The sequence below is a fragment of the Sparus aurata genome, chromosome 17, assembly GCF_900880675.1.
Source record: "Sparus aurata chromosome 17, fSpaAur1.1, whole genome shotgun sequence".
Lineage (NCBI taxonomy): Eukaryota > Metazoa > Chordata > Actinopteri > Spariformes > Sparidae > Sparus > Sparus aurata.
The window spans coordinates 7,172,143-7,192,353 of NC_044203.1; the positions used below are offsets into that span (position 1 = coordinate 7,172,143).

At 40.6% G+C, this 20,211-nt stretch overlaps 1 protein-coding gene across 17 annotated transcripts in view; it reads right to left on the reverse strand.

Annotated features, from left to right (window-relative positions):
* The window catches only part of adgrb1a (adhesion G protein-coupled receptor B1a), a 191,298-nt gene that overhangs the window by 88,652 nt on the left and 82,435 nt on the right, over window positions 1-20,211 (reverse strand). For 8 of the 17 annotated variants that reach the window (XM_030395292.1, XM_030395283.1, XM_030395290.1 and 5 more), the window contains exons 3-13: window positions 13,712-13,870; window positions 12,875-12,979; window positions 9,991-10,158; window positions 9,404-9,583; window positions 8,601-8,765; window positions 7,101-7,265; window positions 6,874-6,975; window positions 5,550-5,656; window positions 5,056-5,250; window positions 3,556-3,624; window positions 475-583 (exon numbers count right to left, since the gene is read on the reverse strand). In XM_030395292.1, coding sequence (XP_030251152.1) covers window positions 475-583; window positions 3,556-3,624; window positions 5,056-5,250; window positions 5,550-5,656; window positions 6,874-6,975; window positions 7,101-7,265; window positions 8,601-8,765; window positions 9,404-9,583; window positions 9,991-10,158; window positions 12,875-12,979; window positions 13,712-13,870 — 1,524 coding nt within the window. The remainder of the gene's footprint in view (window positions 1-474; window positions 584-3,555; window positions 3,625-5,055; window positions 5,251-5,549; window positions 5,657-6,873; window positions 6,976-7,100; window positions 7,266-8,600; window positions 8,766-9,403; window positions 9,584-9,990; window positions 10,159-12,874; window positions 12,980-13,711; window positions 13,871-20,211) is intronic. The other 9 variants (XM_030395285.1, XM_030395279.1, XM_030395280.1 and 6 more) reach the window with 6 other exon arrangements.

The window sequence follows — 20,211 nt, forward strand, 5'->3', positions numbered from 1 at the left end:
GCATAGACGTGTGTGTTTACCAGTCAGGGAGTGTCTAATGCATTGAGTGAGGTGTAGGATGTATACTATGGACTAAGAGATGTGATATATTACCTCTTCTGCTACCATTTTGAAAACTTTATTTCAGATCACATTTTTAACCTTTGATTAACATTAATGACAGTGATTATCTTATCGGTGGGTACTGACTTTGATATATTAATAAAATCCTACTGTTAAGTTAATTGATAATATGAATGAGTCCTGTGTATGGACACTTAGGTGACAGTACAGGTATATAGTGGCTTTTGCTGCATGTAAACTTAAGGGGGTCAATGTCTATTTCACCGCAGGGTCACCCTCCCTTGTTCTGCCTTTTATGTATTGCATTGTACTTATGAAGATGAGTGTTCAGAGAAAAAAAAAGTTGTGAGAGTATTTGTTTTGATAAAAAGAGATAGGTATAGGGATCCCCTTGATGGAGATAAGGCTGACCTAGGTTATCGGTGACTTCATACATGTCTTGAAAGTCTTTCATCCTCAGGCCAATGACATCCACAAAGTCCTCCACCAGACGGAACAGCTCTTTGATGTTTGGCCCCAGCTGAGAAAATAAAGACACATGAAACAGAATGAAAGAAAAAGGATTATGGTTAGGGTGAATATTCTGAACTGTAGCTGAAACGCTTGAAACATGAGAGGCCTTTTATAGAAAAGCTGTATTCGTGGCAAACATTGTCAGACCACCTCCTGTTGTTTTCAGTGTCTCCTTTTCCCATCTTCCACACAAAATCAATATTTACATTTTGTGCATCACATTCTCGCTATTTTGATGATGAAGGTTCTTAGTCTATTTTTTTTTTTTTTAACTCTCGAAACAAACTCTGAAACATATAAAACAAGCTCTGTGAACATTAATAATGTGAAGCCTGTAGTCCTCCACCGTGACAGGATTATTCAATGACAGCGAGTACACCTTTACTTTATGAGCTGCATTTACAGGTAAGTTGAAAATAAAAGTTTAGGTTCAGTCAAGGCAATAACGTATTGGGTTCTAAGTTACTAAGTGATAAGTCCAGTCACATTATGAATATGAATATTATTATTATTATGAATTATTATTACAACAGGATGAAAAAGGAACTCTGAGAAAATGTTCTATTTGTTAATTCTAAGCTTTCAGATTCTGATACGGCCTCAGCTGGGCTCTCTTTTTGACTGCTTTCATGGTCAACTTTGACACAGGTGACTGTAAAATACTGATTGAGAGATTAGAAAGTTAGGTTGAACTTTCTGGCACTTAATTGGTTCATCTCATACTTACATGATATGGACTAATTTGTCAATTGGCAATCACAGATCTGAGTGAACAAAAACCCCATGTGGAGTTCTTCAAGGGTCTACAGTATTCTCGGCCTCTTCTGTTCAAACACCTCTAAGCTCCCCCTTGCTCACATTATGAAATCTTATAGCATCTGCTACCACACTTATGTGGATGTCACTTCCTGTGAAGGTTAATCAAGGCTCTGCTCTCAACTTCTTCCAGGTAGAGGTTGGCCACTATTTGGGACACCAGTGAGCCCATGGCACAGCTGTGCTACTGTCTGTAGAAACCTTCACTATACTGGATGTAGGTGGTCATCACACAGAGTAAGGCACAAATGTGGTCTGGGTTGTAGTTGGTTCTGCTGTACAGAGGGCTGTCCAGTAGCAGGTGTTTCTTCACCATATTTACTGTTTCTTGAGTGGCAATGCATGTAAAATGTGATGTGACAAGTTTCATCTGGGTCCAGCCTTATTCCTCTCATCTTGTTGGGGAAATCCTGTGAGTTTTTGATGTGGCGTTGAGTGTTAGTGACCAAAGGAGCTAGGATACAAGTTAAGTGCTTGGTTATGTTACTGAGTTGATGCTGCTGCTGAAGGGTCTAAGTGTTGCTCCTCCTTGTGTATCTTGGGGTGTCCATAGATACATGGGATGGCTTCCCTGGGGTACAGTCGGCAATATAATGGCCTGTCATTGGCTTTGTCCTTTTCCAGTTTTTGCAGGTGTTCTATAACCTCCTTTTTGTAGCTACTGGTAGGAGCTTGCCTCAGTGTCTCATAGGTGTAAGTATTACTAAGCAGATCAGTGACTTTGTTGTGGTAGTCCACTGTGTTTAGTGAAAGTGCACCTCCCTTTGTCTGCAGGCAAGATGGTGATGTTCTGGTCTCTTTTGAGTGATGCCAGGGCCTTCTTTTCCTCAGTAGTCAGACTGGAAGGAGGTACTTTTGCATTAGCAAGAGCGGCTGACACATTCAACTGTAGCTGTTCTGCCTCTGAGTCTGCCAACTTGTTCTTTCTGATGGCTGATTATGTTGCGATCTACTATAGGTGTTTCCATTCAACTGTCCATAGTTGAGTTGTTTAAGAGAGGGGGAAAGGCTGTTTCAGATTTATATCGGTATCTGCAGATAGTCAGTGTTGTCTTATCAGTACCAGACGTGAAAATGTGGTATTGAGCCACCACTAATGTGTATTTGCACAATTTATTTAGTAAAATTGGCCTTGTAAGTACAAGAGAAAAAAGTCCTTTTGGCCATTGGTCGGTAATCCATCTTTAGTCCTGATTACGTTCTAAAGAAATAAAGTATTTTTTTTATTAATTTACATTTAGGGCATTTAGCAGACACTTTTGTCCAATAGCGTAATAGTAATTTATACATACATTCATACACTGATGGCGGTGGCTGCCATGCAGTTTAGGGGGGCGGTATCTTGCCCAAGCACACTTCGACATGCAGACCAGGAGAATCGAACCAGCTACCTTCCGATAGCAAGATGCTGGCTCTACCCCTGAGCCACAGCTGCCCCTTTGCGTAATTACCTACCTATCTTTTTCAAACTTTTGTGATACATTCCCAAACACAACTTTCAACTCACTGCAAATGACTTTTGATTTTACCATCCACCACACTGAAAAAAGGTCCACAGTGATGTAAAGGTTGTGTTTGTACCAAATCATATTGATCAGGGCAATGTTTAAATAAGAGTAATTATTATATTAAAACAATATCATAGTAGTAATAATAATTACTGTATCTGGCTCACATAATATTATCATACTGGAAGAAAATCCATCTTACTACCTGTACCCAAAGTGCTATATTTGCATTGTAGGAAGAAAATGTCCTCATTTTGAGGAGTGCAGGTTGGTTTATTTGGCATTGTTCTGATGCCTGAGTGGTGACACTCTGAGGAAAGGACGGACAGCTGGACAGCTGGACGGAAGCAAAGATAGTGATGCAGTGGATGAGTGCAGCAGATGGAGGAGTGGGCGTTTGCACGAACTTGGTTACTCATTAGCTGTAGCTATTTCCCTCCTTCAGCAGTTCTCCTCTCTCCTCTCCTACCTACCTCTGTCAGTCTGAAAAGATACAGGTGGGCTGTTTGTCCACCTGCGTCTTTGTTACAGTGTCCAGCTCATCAATTCTACAGCTTCAGGGTTATTATAACTGCAGACTAAGTTCTCGAAAAGGTGTAATTACAGGTGAGGTGAGGATGTGAAGCCTGTTTTAGAAACAGAGGGTGATACTAACCAGTTGTGCTTCCTCCCATCTCTCCCTGTTCTCCTCCATCAACAGGTTGCTGACTGACTGTACAAAGTTCTGGAAAACAAAGAGCAGATGTTTCGCATGATTTCTATTATGAAGTCGGACTCTACGGCATTTAGAAAATAAGGCTGGTAATAGTCAATGAGCTACACTGTTGCACTGGATGACATATTCATTCATTACCAGTTTTTTCAGATGCAATCTCATATACACAAACCTACAGCCTCAATTACTCATTAGAGCACCAAATGTGTGGTAATCCTCAGCTGACTTTGGTCCCAAAAAAATTGTTCTGTCTTTACTATTTCTCCTGCTTGTTTAGATAGTAATGCAGTATTCAGGTTACTTTTTTGTTGTAACTAGTATTTAATGTGTTAGTTTTGCAATATAAGTAATCTGTTATTTAGTTAGGTTTTCAAATAAATAAAAGTTTACTGTAAGAATTTCACCGTATTTCTCTGTCCCTTCTGTTGCCACAAAATAAATAAATGCAATAAAATCTGTGATGCATTTACACTGCTTTTGTTTCATTCCGACTTCTTGGCAGGCAGTACACAGCCACCTGCTGATGTGTGAGTGTAGGTGTGTTGTGTCAGTATGCAGGTGTAACTCAGAAAACAAGATGGCCAGAGCAGTCTATGGTTCATTAGTTGCATTTTCAAACACGATGTACTGTAGGCTATATGAGCTGTTGTTTTTTCTTGTTTTCATAAAGACAGCTGCTGGAAGCATTTGTCTTGACTAATTTTGCTTTTCTGATTGTTAGCAGCCAAAAGGCTGCATAGCTGCTATCTGTCTGGTACGCTCGGTTTCTCTTAACTTTCATGTACTTAAGATATTGTTGTTGTTTTTTTTTACTTCAGTTGACTTGCAAAAAATAAGCTGGAAGTTACATGTTTTATGAGTTAAATCCACCCCTTTACCAAGTTGACTTTATGTTTCATAATCAAACATAAAAGATGGATAAAGAGCTGTGAAGGGATAGTCTATATGTCATTTCTGTTATAATAGCCTACAGAGTTATTTAAATAGGTGTCACTGTGACATTACAACTTTTTAATGGCAGTCATCCTGTAATGTAACATTGTACTTTTAAAAGTAATTCCTAACACTGTTATTTACCATTCAGAGTGTGACCAAAGATACAATCAAATTGAAATGTAGATAGTTTGAGATTCATGTGCATGATACAAGCAAAATGTGTCCAACTCGTAAAACATTGTTCTGGACTCCACAGCAGTACCTTTGACAAAATAAAAAAATACAGAATAACACCTCCATTTTCCTGTCCATTATAAAATGAGGCCAATGCCAGAAATGTCAATATGTTATGCTTTTGACATTCAGTTCCTTTTAACTTCATCAATTCTTGCAATGAAATTTTTTCACGCATCAGTGTTTTTTACCTGAACTGCAATTTTGGTATGGTAGAAAAACACATTCGAACAGCATTGCAGACAGTAATAAACCCATATATCAACTCACCCGCATGTCTGCACTGCTGGGACTATAGTATGCCCTCCTGAAGATCTCTGTCATATTCTTCAGCACATCCACGATAGCCAGCAGATCGCCGCTGTAGCTGGTCCCATCACTGGATGTCACCCTCAGCTTGGTCATCACCTCTGAAACTCCATCTCCCACAAGGCCACGCTGTGCTTTGGACAAGTGTTCACGCGTCTAACCAAAAAAGTGGCTTCTGTTAGATTTCACACGTTTTTTAATGCTAACCTTTGTATCTTTTGTAACATCTTGACCATGAGTTTTTCATTTAACTTGCTTTATGTTGCAGAGTTCTGTGAAGACATTGGAAATATAACAAGCAGGCTTGATCCTTTAGAATGACAATAAAGGGTAATGAAATTTTACACCTTTGTGCCCTGCCAGGCACATTTGAAAAGCCACAATCAGTGTCTTTGTGTGGTTATTTTTGATTTAAGGCTTCCAAGTGTGTAAAAGAAAAACTTTTTGATGCTCACCAAAGTTTGTATACTGCGATAGTCATTGGAAATGCATTTCATATAGGTGGGGTTCTCCCAGTAGGCAATTCCCTCCTCATCCAGAGTGCAGCGGCGCAGGATAAGCCCTATGTGCACACACATAAAACAAAGTTTCTCTATCATCAAAGCATGTTTTTGATCCAATTCCTACCACTTGAAATTTGCAACACAATCTCTGAATAAACATTGGCAGTAAATGTCTCTGCAAACAACAGATCTGTCAAAACTTAACATGCCTTCATTTTGCAGCCTTACATTTCCTCAGGTTTGGTTTCAAATGTTGAGATTACGCTGGGCTCATGGCAGGCCACCATCATCATTAAACTGACCATATAGGTTTAACAATGAAAACAGCTTATTTCAACCCAGATTTACTTTTGTTGTTTTGGTGGCGAGTTCTAACTGCCGAAGTAATTATTACCACTGAAAAGGAGGAAGTAGTATGGAGAGAAAAGAGTCCATTCGGTCAACAGGTTGGGATGGACTGTCAGGTTAAAGAAGCACAAGACTTTGATCCAGGAGACCGCTATTCGTGTCTAGTGTGAAACTCAACAGTATCACTGGTGAGCACTTCAAACCTACCAACATAGTGAAGTTGCATCACATATACTGTATGTATAAGTAACATAGGTGGTAGTAAGTTTTGTGTAGTGAGTTTAACTTAAATCACAATGTTTTCCTAAACCTTACTAATTAGGTTTAGTGCCTAGCCATAACCAAGAATTGTAATTGTTTTCCTAAATCTAACCAGAATGCAACCATACAACAAAGGTTTGGTAATCCCACCACTGGTATGCTGTAACAGTCATGCTGTTTTGTGGAACAGTTATATTTGATGTTTTGTGAGTCACTGGCAACTGACTTGTTCAATAGTTCGGATATGCGTCTGTTTATGGTCTAGTAAGGTTTAGGCACACAAACCACTAGGTCAGGGTTCTGAATAGATCGTGTTTTGACCTAAAATACCAATTTAAATTGCCACAAAAGATGTGCCTCGGTCTCAATCAAAAAATCATTTTTGTGTTGCTACAAACATAGCTGAAAAATGTCCTGAAATATCCAGTGACTTCACAATTATGATGACTAAGGTTGAAACGCAGTCTCAAACTGCGTCACTGGCTTGGAATCATTGCCGAGACACCATCCCCTCCAACTCCCGATATGACAGCCATGTCATTCATAAACACGTAGTGTGACTGTGATATGTCAGTATGGTACGCAGGCCTATTACAAATGTAAACAAAACAGTGATTTGCAGAAAAAAAGACAGTTGAGTCTTATTTTAGGTGAGATCTGAGCTCACCCATGGCATTGGGAGGACAGCGTACTGCTGCTGTATCCCCAGCTGGAGTCATCTTCCATACGACGTTAGAGAAGTTGTCCTCACCACAAATTTCATGAGGTTCTGCTCACAAATAGAGAGTAAATATCATATAACTGTATCATGTAAAAATGTAAAACATTTTAGCTCAGGTTTCCTTTCCTGATAAGATATTCATGACAATGCAACCTATGTTCCCATCCACTTACCTGGACATCTCTTTTCATTACAGCGCCGGACCTCTTCTCGTTCTCCAGGACATGACTGCCCTCCAAAAAAGGGCCCATAACAAATCCTGTTTCTTTGCTGACTCCCCCCTCCACAGGTTTTAGAACAGCCTGACCATAGAGACCATGGCTGCCACTTGCCATCCACTGACAGAATTCACACAACATGATAATGTTAGACAGGATGTGATCAGGCCTGATGAAACACACACACACAGACACACACACACATTTTCAAAACACATCGTGATGATTTGATTTTAAAATTGCCATCGGATTGTATGTATTTTCCTGGAGCGTTAAAATTAAGTGGCAGAGTCTTAAAACTTGTTTAATGCAATTCATTGATAATGAATAGCATTGTGAAATTAATGAAAACTGGAGGCAGACTTGAAGGTAGGCAAACACATTCAATAATTTAAACCACTGTGAAACACTAGCAAGTAAAATACTAAATACTAATGTCAAGTCGATGTGATTTGTAGTCAGTGTGGAGTTTGGAAAACCATTTAAGAACTTTGCCCAAAACGAAGACTGAGAGATCAATGTATATAAATGCTCAATGCCAGCTGACTGTACTCAACATATTTCATTCTCTCTGTGCTATGGACACATGGAATTGAGAAGATGAGAATTAAGTGGTGATTGTGTGAATATTTTTTGCCTGAATTTATCAGTTTGTGTTATAACAATGCTCGATAGGTGAAGTTTGTCATCAGGGAGTGCCTACACAGATAAATCAGTGCCATGGAGAGGACCCACTTGGGCTTTGAATGCATTTGAAATTGGCCCAATTCCCCAATTATAGTTTGTCAGTCATCTATTTGGCCTTCCATGATAATTGGTTTAGTATTATTTTGTCCAGAAGGGGTCTTGGTTGATTGTTGAAAGTGTTTTCGATCCATGCTTTTTCTGTGTTCTTTGGGTTTGTTGTATTTGTCAATGGATCTTGTCTTCATAATATCTACACCATTCTTTTTTAATCACCCTTATGTATATGTATATCTGTTGTCTAAATGCCATTCTGCAGCTGAGAAAAGTAAAGGAATCTGATTTGTTGTATTCCAGTATCATCTTCCGTTCATGCTTTATAAGAATACGAGCAGAGAAGTTGTTGCTTTTCTACTAACTTGTCACACCTGACATCTCCTTTAAATGTCCCGACACCAGTGGATAAAGGAGGTAAACATTCTCTTGTAAAGCCATAAAGTTAAATGTGTTAGATCATGTTAATTTCCCAGGGTGAATAAATCAGTATTGAACCGAGGAGCCACATCATGCAATAGAAACACAAAGGACCTTTTTCAACAAAGTGTCCATTATTGAAGTTCATTCCAAAAGGTTTAAGTTTTAAATATATGATTAAATATTCACTTTCTTTATGCTAGTTATTAGCCTTCTAGTAAGTCTACTGTGAACAAGGAATATTTTCTGAGCCGCAGTGAATATTTGTATCTGGCTGTGTTCCAGTGTCATTCACACCTGGGCACTCCCCCAGGAAGCAGTCGACAGTCTCCAGCCACTCTCCTCTGCACTCCGAGCCTCCGTATGAGGGGCCGTTACACTCCCTGGTTCTTTGCATGGTCCCATTAGAGCAGGAGGCCGAACAGGAGCTCCAGCTGGACCACTCATTCCATACTCCATCCACTGAGGATGGCCAGGGTCACCAAAAGGCACACAGACAAAACAATAGAAGAAAAATATGCGTAAGTTACTCGGTGTATTATTGGTTAAATATCAATTAATTTTTCGGAGTTGTCTGCAGACATGGACGTGTTCGGCACATACAGCCCTGTGCACACAGTCTCATACATTGTAGGGTTCGCTGAACAGTCAAACCCCCAAGGACACGGGCAGATTAAAGACACGTGCACCCTTCTGGCAACGCGTATGCCTTATGTATATTTTCTGCTGCTTACGTTCTCCCCTCCCTACAATTGACTAATTGCTGCATGAAGTGGGTGTGATTTTTATTGTAAAATTCTTGCTTCTGGAATGTTACAACAATTGTTGGACACAGCCCAAATACAAAGGTTCCCATGGATGGGAAACTCAGATATTCTTAGGCATAGCATTTGGCATTGCACAGATGATGTATTGAAAAAGGGTTACACACACACACACACACACACACACACACACACACACACACACACACACACACATATATATATATGGGGGGTTTGTTTTCTTCAGCCCTACATTGAAACATTGTTTCAAGTGTAACTCTCCAGTTTGATTGTAACTTGTGTTATTTTCTTTATGGTTATTAGTGCATTCCTTACCTGGACAGACAGCTATGTTGCAGAATTTCGTCTGTTTCTCCGGTCCATCACATGGATCTCCCCCAAACTGAGGGGGGGTACAGGTGCGTGTTCGGGACCTGTAACCTCGGCCACAGGTTGATGAACACAAACTCCACGGTGACCACTCGTCCCAAGCGCCGTGCACTGCAATCAGAGCAGCTAGGGTATGATTTATAGACAGACAAACACAGGCCCCATTAACATCCCCAAATAACACACTAGAACTTCACAGAGACAGTAAACTGTGTAGGCTTTATTGGGATAATCTATGCTGATCCATTGTCCTGTGATAATAGAACGTTCTAAGTTGAGCAGTCTCCCAGAGTGTCTACATGTGGGAGAGCCTGGGAACACCTTTAAATCTCTGTTATTATAGTGGGAATCATTCTAAACTGCAGACAGAGCCCGTTCTGTAAGGTGAGGGTAGAGAACATCCCAGGGGCCATCGATTTGCTAAGTGCCTGAGGAAGGGAGTCAGGTGGATCTGGTATAGGTGAGGCAGAGTCCAGGAGAGGGCTTGGCGAGCGCAGGTAGCTGGCAGTAGCAGACAGGATGGGGGGGCTTACCTGGACAGACAGCAGAGTTGTTGCAAGGTCTCTGCTCTCGCAGTGGCCCACTACACTGGGTGCTGTAGGAGGAGGACACACAGAAACGAGTGCGACTCTGCCAGCCCTCCCCACACGTGGCAGAACACACACTCCACGCTGACCACTCCTCACCTGAAGCTGAGTCTACTGAGGAAGTAGGGTGGGTAAAGAATAGGGGGATAGAGGGAGAAAAGGAGGAAAAGGAAAGGAGAGGGCCAGAACTAATTACCATGCAGGATGCAGCCTCTGTGGCCAAAAGAGGAAGGGTTGTGGTGTGATAAAGGGTAGATTCTGGCTGTGCCACATTAAGGGGCGGCCTCCTTCAAAGGCCTAACATTTCTAAACTGGTGAATGAGGCTGTCCCATTCCAATGATTCCTTGAAATTGGGCCTTCTCTTGCAGACATAACTGATCTTTGGAATACTGTGGTCCATCAAACCATCGCTCGCTGGTCATTTAATAGACAATGACAGGAAGTTGAGAGAAGGCCTAAATCCTCTGCAGATTGCCTTATTTGGAAAGGAAATGCAGGTCCAGCCTACCTAATGTTCGCATTCTTCAAAGGAGGCGGCCCCTGAAATGGACCCCAGCTTCTGTTCTGCTTGTCCTTCTTCATCTGTGGGGCTCTGATGTCATATCCTTTGCATTGACTTCCAGGGGAAGTGAATGCCACTGGCTTAGGATATGTCAGTCATCTTTCCAATAGCCATGAATGTTGATTTGTTGGGTCAGCTGACCAATAAAGGGAAATTGAGGCAGTAACATTGGGGAAGCAGGGAGAAGAGAACTAAACAGGATGTGGGGAATCGATCAGCAAATTAAAATGATACTTCACACAAATTATTTTTCTATAAAACCCGAACCCCCTGTAGGCTTGAAAGGTTTGTACTTTGCATATATTTAAAGAGCAATGACTGCAGTCTGCTTGGATTCATACTGGTTCAGTTACAGTGGACTCAAACCCTGACACGTTTTTTTGTTGTTGACAATTAAGGCCCACTTCTCCTCTGTTTTCTCATTTATTTGAATACACTTAAACACACAATTTGTAAAACAAATGACATTTGCTGAGTTTTGTGTGCGGATGGCTGGGCGAAGTGGGGGTCCGAACCATTGCTCCATGATGGCCAGCTCTAGGGGAGAGAGTTGGGTGCAGAGCCAGACCTTCTGGATGAATAAACCCTGGTCTCGCATCAGATACTTCTCTGATCCAGAGCTTTTTACCAATGGGCAGAGAGCTCAGTCTTCTTTTTAACTTTGGAGATGACCTCCATTGTTGGGTGTTTATGAACTGTAATGCTGACTGATGACTGGAGCTGGAGGGGAAATGTGCTTTCCTTCATTGACAACATTACAGAGAGTCTCTGGTGAGTGCTGAGTTTAGTGAGAGGTTGACCTAAAAAGTAAAGTACCCTGGCTGTTTGGGGTGAATAAACACTCTTGGTGGTACGGTAAATTAGTACTAATAAGTACTGTCGTTGGTGAAGACAACATTAAATAACCACCATTGCTGACGAAAATCCGTCTGACTTTACTCAGGCACAAATGTATGACCTCCTTTAGCACTCTTATTCCAACTGTGACTTATTCCGGGAAGTTATAGTAACAGGCAACCACATTAAACCTTTTACCTTGTATGACCTTGTGTATTTATCTGGGTTTGAACATAGTGTACATAATTCATACTGATATTAATTTAAGCCGATTACAACTTCTTGCCATGCAGAAGAAGCAAACCACAAATGTTTCACTACCAGGGATGTACAGAGGCGAAAATACATCCCTGGACTTTTTTCCAGACCAGCCCACACACCAAATGCCATTTTTTTTCTGGGACACTATTAGATCACACATGCTGCTAATCCACAATATGAGCATAACAGTAATATCCCCCTGTACATGGCATGTCTCTTATTTTAACCTCAGGGTTTAATGCCATATGACAGTTCAACTTGCACAGTAATCACCCAATCTGAAAGTAGTAGCTTATCATAGCACAGGAAAGTGGGGCTTGTCAAAGAAACATTTGAGAAAAAAGTAAGACTTGTGAGATATATATAAAGAATAAAAAACAAACAAACGATAGCTTACAGAGCAGTGACATCCTGGAGCCTTGTTGTCACAAGGAGGTTGCTATGTTTGTTATTGCCCAGCACATAAATCTTTTGTAAAACTTCTCTACTCACTGACCATATATCGCAACTGAGACCTGGAGAAGTCTTATTAGTTTTATTGTAATATGTATATATTTTTTTTCATTTTTGTTTGCACATGGATTAAACAAATGATGGATAAAACAAATTAATCTCTAAGCTTTAAAGGTGTTAGAAGTGTACTTTTGTACCTTTGACAGAGCCGCTGTTTCTCCTTGTCATCATAATGCTGAGCTACATAAACAAACGCATACTGATTCTAGTTCCATACTTACCACACAGATATAAGGCAGGTATTCCTATCTAGATCTTGAGAGGATAAAATAGCAAAATAGAATGAATCCAAAGTTGTTGAAGAATTTCTTTCAGCCTACAGAGGATTGCGTTTTTGCTACACCTGATTTTGGGTGGAGTATCACTTTAACGGAGAGGGAGGACTCCATTTGATATAGTGTTTTACAGACAGGGCACAGTGTCCTGACCATGACCTCACATAAGGTACAACTTCACTATGATCAGTCAGGGTCCATGTTGGAATTAGTCCATTGCGGACGAGGAACTACTTTGGGAGATTTTGATAGATGTGTATATTATAGATGAGTACAACTCTCTACTCTGTGGTCAATGTGTATATATTGTACAAGTGTGGTGGTCACCCAAGCTGCCACAGTGACTGATGCATGGGATCCCTCTGCGTCCCGTTGTCTTACCTGTCTGAGGGCTCTGCTGTCCGCTGCGGGGCTTGTCTACGTCATCACGCTTGCGGCTGTCCACCGAGCGAAGCGATTGGCTGCGAGAGAGATGGCGACCTTTGCCTAAAGGGGGTGAGGCAAGGCCGGGGAGGAGGAGGGGGCGGTGGTTAGCAACCAGAGGTGCGTCAGTAATGGCTTATATTTGGGACACAACCGTGACGTGATTGGTCACCCAGAACAGCATCAGCCAAACTTGGGACTTTTGTTGTGCTGTCGGTATTTATGTGCTGTAAATGTTTGCAGTGCTCATTTTGTGTTGTCAGTTGTAGAATAATAATGCTTATATGGGTCTTCAAAAGGCTCTGATGGCATGACTAACTGGAATAAACACACAAGTACATCTACAGTCATGACAATCTGATGTTTGAGTTCTTTGTCAGACAGAAATGTTAGATTTTTACAAATGAAGAAAGCTTTAGGCAGAGACACTCTTCAGTGAAAGCTTCTGGTTAAATTGCTTCTAAACAAACGTCCTCAGATGTTGATTTTCCGTGTCCTTTTAGCCATTTGTGAGTGTAATGATTTTGACATACTGCGCATTTGTCATATTTTCTCATCGATCAAAGTCCCCTTTCCAACATGCACTCCTTAAGTCAAAACACTGACTTATAGAGGACGTACACACACAGAAGCAGATGAGCAAGATGTAAAAGAGGAAATCACAAATAGCTGTTAACACGCGCTTTGCACACTCCACACACTCACATTTAAACACTGAGCATTAAAGGGCACACTTGCAGACATGGATGTACTGAATAAGTGAAGACAAGCACACACAGAGAGTGAGGAGCTCACCCATGCAGGGCTGGGAGTTGCAGGGCCGGCCCTCCTCCACCACACCTTCACACAGGTATGACTCCTCCGGAGGCGACTGGCAGGTCCGAGTCCGGGTTTGAATCCCACCTCCACACTCACTACTGCACTGTGCCCACTGACCCCACATACTCCAGCCACCTGGAGACACACAGACAAACAGCAGTGGTTATGTATAAGGCATTATTGTCGAGCTTGATGAGAGAGTGCTAAGTTTTCGATCAAATGTTTTAACTGTCATCCAAGACAAAGGAAGACTTGCATCACCCAATTGTCAGTTTACTTTTTCAGTGAGAAGAGGTTGGCTTTTGAGATTTTCTGATTTTCAGTTTTGGAGCCCTGCCAAACATTGTGGCCAGTGTGAAGAAAAATGTTCACAGCTTCAACTTTAATGGTTCAGTGCAATTCAATGTAAAGGTTGTAACTGAACAAAACAGAGCCAACAGATGTGTCATAGCCCCAAACAAGAGCAAAACGGCTATATTTAAATAATAATAGGAGAGTGAAAATAAAGAAGGTTGGTGTGCGTGGTGTTTCTTGTGTCCCGATGTCCATAGAGAGCATTTTTTCTTCCATAGATTTTCTATTTTGTTGTTGTTTGCTCAAAAATGCGATATAGCCCCATGAGATATTATGGCCCATTTCTTGTCAATGGCTGTCTCATTTTTCATCACAGACACTTCAAACCAAATTCATTTTCATCTGGGCCCTCTCTCCCTCTCTCTCTCTCTCTCTCTCTCTTTCTCTCACGCACAACATTTTTAACATTCTGACTTGTTTTTTCCTTTAACCTCCTGTTGTATTTTTACTAGACCAGGGAACAGGAGCAGGAGACACAGGATAACAACAGACAAACCAATAAAGAGTGAAGGGAAAACAGGCCAAACCTAAAAGCAAATGTTAACGGTTTCATTTAATTTCTTCGATCTTGAAGGTGTGGTTAAAATTCCAAAAATGTTGAATTCTTTGATTCAAATACATGGTTAAAATACAGATTTTGCGTATTTTGTTGACAGCTAGATTTTTTGCCACGTACAGCTCATATAAAGAGTGCAAGCAAGTGTGACAACTGTATGCTTTGTGACAAAAAAACGACACATTTACAGACAGCAGCATTGCGTCACACCCTTAATCTATACTTTGTGCATTTGATTTCCTGTTCTTGGTGTAAAACATTCAGCTAGCACCAGTGCCCATGTGTCCCCTCTTAACTTCTTTTCAATAGTCTACCACAGTATTCATTAGTCACACAGGGAGAAATCTATAGCAGAGGAGGCACAGGTACAATTTCCTCTACATAGTGACCACAGTGCAGCACAGATAAGAGACACTGCTGCCATCTATCACACCCTAATGTCTAACAGCTTATTGGTAACCTCATTTCACTGCAAATATCCAAACACATAAAAAGGGTTTGTCTGTCAGAAAGGAATTTTGGAATTACATGACAACACTAAATAAGCAGATGTGCGTTACAGGAAAACTAGCAGAGGTAAAGGGAGTACACCAAAAAGTAGTATATGCAACAAAACAACATCATCTGATGGTATCTTACACTGAGAGGGGATCTGAGGGGAGATTTTCCTTTAAAGCAGAGGTGTGATGAATGCTATTGTCATTGTGCAATTCCCAGTTTGGCCATACTGATTTAATGTGCCCCATTAAGATGTGTGCTGATATGAGGAGGAGCGGGTAAAGTGATGCAGAATGTCTCTTTCTCTCTCCGTGTGTGTGTGTGTGTGTGTCCTGCATGCTCATGAATGTTTAATGGAACAGACAGATGCCTTTCAGCCCCCACTGGCAACGACAAATATGTATTAATCTGCATGAATAGAACATGAAGTTGGCCAACATCCAGACACACATGTTTTTAATTACTCGCAAGTCAATTTCCTTTGGGGGTGAGGGCCGGGATGAGGGAGGGCACTGTGGAGGGCACTTGATTCAGTCATACAAGTCAGTATGTACACACACACACACAAACACACACACACTCAGTCACATTTACTCTACAGTTGTGAGTAATCTCCCCATGTCAGCGTGATGAGTCAAACTCAATGGATTGAACGAGACAGATTCCCGTGAAAAAGTCAAAATCTGTAAACGATTTCCTTTCCCCTCAGAAATGAAATTAGCAAGCACCAGTGATCACAGTCAATATCTGTTTGTTGTCAGCAGACTGACCAAGTGTGGCCCAAGAGGTTACTTATGGCTGTGAAATTGGATTTGCTCATGTTTCTGTGACCACACTCGATCAGCGCACAACCAGTCAGTGTAGGCACCAACCACTGAAGCAACAACACATACGGACAGCAGCTCATTGGACCAGTAATATGGTAATTCAAACTATCAGAGCAAACTTGGGGCGGTAATTGAGACTTTTTGGTACCTCAACATACTGATAGTCCCACTCCTTACAAACACAATCGTGCATTGTGCATGTTGTTATAGAAATCCAATCAACATGTGCACTTCAGGATTGGTTGTGTTCAACTTGGCAGTTACAGGGGTAGAAACTGTAGAGGACTGCCTTCTTAAATACAGTGCTTGCCCATGTTAATAATTGGCCAATGTACATCATTTTGTACCTTTTTTACTGTTGACCTCTGACCCCACTGAAGTCAGTGGTGACATGGTTGAGCATAGATAATGGAGTGTCAATTGTTGTTGTTTGATGTTGCCCTTTATCTGTTTGGTAAAGAATCTGTTGTAAGCCATGTTCACTGTTAGTTTTGCCAAATAAAGTGTGCAGACAACACCACTATCATCAGCCCAGTGTGGGACAGGACACTGATGAATACACACCAAACTGTGCAATACAAAGGCAAGAAAACATGACAAGGCATACCTCACCTTCACCTTCACCAGTACAATGGTGGCTAATGAAGAGAGACCACAGTGTAACCAATTTATTTATGTCAGAGTTTTAGTAATATTAAAGTTGCAAGCAGCTATGAATGGACCTTCGCTCCACGCACGTCGGGTTGCAGCGCCGTCGGAGGGCGCGCTCAACTGCTACTTGTATGTCATCTTATCGTGTATGATGTGGAGAAAACAAGCAGTTAATGTCATGCAAATTGGATGATGTCAATCTGACTTCCAGTGTCCAGTAGGTGGCGCTATGCATATGACACAGTATTGATGCATGAAGTATTCAGGGACGACACCCTCTACATGTGTGAGCAATTTGGTGTACATAGGAAATTGCATGTTATAAGGAATTGTAAGTTATAAGGACTTTGTGCTTTATGGTGAAGCATCGAAATCGACCGCACCACCACGCCCACCAGGTATAAGGATGGCAAAAGCTTTTGATAACTTTTAATTTAAGTAGGAGGCATAAAAAGGCGGGCAAAAATCTAAATGGCGAACTTCCTGTTGGACTGACCATGGTCCATGGTCCATGGACTTTTTTTGTGCGCCTGGTCATGATACATATGCAAACGTAATTTGGTAAATGTATGTGCATGTATGGGTCAGGAATTCCAGTAGGGGGCGCTATAGAGTCCCCTGGCCACACCAAATCACATTTTTCGCCAAATGTGACGTATATTCCAAGTTTGGTGAGTTGTGGGGTATTTTCAAGCCTACAAAGCTGCACTTAAAGTGGGGGACAGCTTCAATAGGTCCTCAAACTGGTCAGTGCTCGGGCTCTAATGACAGTATTTAAAAAGATTCTGTTTTGTCACATACTATCACTGTGAGATAGATAGGCACATAGGCACTGTGCCTTAATCAAGACAAAATACAAATCGGAGTGGACATTGAAAATTAACTAAGAGAGATGGTCTCACATGTGCATCCCTGATTTGAGCAGATATGCAGAACAAAAAAAGCCGACACCCTTCACTGGAAAGACAGAAGTGTATTCCTCTCAGAGAAATGTTTAGGTTTTTGTTTGTTGCCATTTCTGTGCCTAGAGGGAATTTCAGAAAACCTGTTAAAAGCAACGAATGCTGCGACACAGAGACGATGCATGCTGCACTTTTAATGCTTCCACTCTAAAGGGGATTTATTCCTTAGTTTATTACAGTAAGATGTCACTCTGCAGTTCTCTATTAATTACAGGCACTGTTTGAAATGTATTGTATTCAAAGTTAAATTAGAAAATGGATTTTCACCAATTGCGTGCTTCAATTGTGTGCTGTACCTTGTTAAGATAATTTTTGGGGGGGAGGTGTAGCTATGTCTTAGAATAACTGCAGGTCTTTACAATGGGTTTTTTGAATAGTTTAATTAGTTTAATTAGGTTCAGGTTATAACCTGCCTGCTTTTATTGTCATTTTTTTTCTCTTTCTGCAGCAATTTTGACAATCTTTTAAAATGGAAGATATTAAAAGTAACCTATCAATTTTATTGCTAATAAAGTGGGATAAACAATTCTGATTTAAGTAATCTCATGACATTCATCTAGTCTTTTTTTGTATGGGTAAGGCTCTATGAATAGCTTAATATTTATGTCTGACTGTTGATTAAATGTTCTGTTGAACACCTTCATACGGTGAGAGATAATAAACTACAGCAGGCTTCAGTTTTGCTTTAGCTCTGGATCAAAATGTGAATCAATGCAGACATGTGTCACTTTGCTTGTTATTTAGAGAGACGTCTTCTAGTGCATCCATGTGTAGGTGGCACACGATTTTCAGACTGCCACACTGCAGAGAACCGCGTGCATTCACGCCAGTCCAGTCACCAGAAGCATAATGTCATTACCATGACAACAAGTTACCACCGTCATGCAGTGACGTGCAAACTTTATTGCTAATGCCTGAAGCAAGTTTGAAATCAAAGCAAAGTTAATGAAGAGAGGAGAGAATTTCTGAGAAGGATAGGGGATTTACAGAGAGATGAACATTCAAACTGACTAACTGGCATGCACAAGCTGTCGTGTCGAGGGTTAGGTTGAAGGATTAGTCTGGTGATATTCAAATCTTTGTAATTGCCAAAAATGATGACAGCATCGCAACCCACAATGAATGCATTTGGCTTACATGTAGTGTGTTTGTATTCAAAGCCTGATATAATTTTTCCTTTGTGCTGTAAAATGACATCATTGTCTAAACAAATTAATGCATTGGAAGTAATCAGAAAATACTGTAGTACTGCTGGTTATGGTCTTTTAATGAGATTTGTTGTTAATATGAAAACATGTAGAGCTAGTGTATACCTCCTCCAAGGTCCAACAGTCCAGATTTCTATTTGGAACCAGATGAAATTGTACTCACTCACAGATACCAGCCACCTAAATATGCTAGCTTTTTTTTTTTTTGTGAGATCCATGCATTATTCCCTGAGAAATTAACACAAATGTGGAAAAAAACGCCTCTCGCAATGTTAAAGAAAGTGCAAAGAAAAAAACCAAGCCCCCGCCCTTATCCAGATCTGTTCTATGCTGTAGACCTCTGACCTTCTATTAAATTCAGGTGTGGTACTCTGTTTTTTTCTCTTTTATTATAATATATCTACTATAAACCCTACTTTGGCACATTTTAATTCTTCTTTGTTTTGGCAATTGACTGTTTCTTGACCTTGATACCCTTAAATCATTTCAGAAATCATAATTATTTAACATCCTTACAGGTACACAATGCCAAATTTAGTACAGAACATTGATTAAATGAGCTTTCATGACTTTCCATTTTAATATCACAATTATATTCCATTTTTAAAAAATGAAAGCACTGACTTCACTATTACTACACTATCACACCTAGATTTGTAAAGATCATCAGATCATTTGATGCCCTGACAACTGTCATTTACATCAAAAGTTTGGTTTCTCAAATCTGTCCTGAGTGAACCATCTTCCAAAACCAAAACTATTAAAGTGTCTTTTAAAAAGAATATAAACTCTGACACAGACATTTCCAGACCTGCTTCATAGGTGGTTGGTGGACACATAACAATACTAGGAAAATCACCAAGACTGCTTTGGATTTTGATTATCAAAACAAATTGCACTACCCCATTACCAACACTATTACCTCCTCAGCAACACATTTGATCCTCCATCGAGGCATCACTGAGTGAAAAATTCAAAATACATCTTCTTCTACAATTCAGGTGTTTGAGGGATAAAAATTTGGCCAGATGCAGCTGAATAACCTTCAGCTGCTCTCCTGAATCATTCTTGGTTTGTTGTGAACAAATATGCTTTATGAATACAGAGGAAGATTAACTGCAGTTTAGAGCAAAGGACAGAAGCTCCTTCTGTCAAATGAAGGCTTTAGCAAGGTGAGAGAAAAAGAGGAGGGTGGGTCCATTTACAGATAAGATTCAGTCTTCTGCAGGAAAAAAAGACATAATGACAAGACTATGAAGGTTTTTTTTTTTTTTTTTTTTCTTTTTTATTCCTGCCTAATAATCAGACTCAGGGCGGGGGAGAAAAATGGGAGGAGAGTGGTGTTGTCTTTCTGCCTCTGCAAGGGCATTTTATTATGTTCTCCATAATTCAGAGGGGGTCTTTGTCAGAAAAGCCCCAC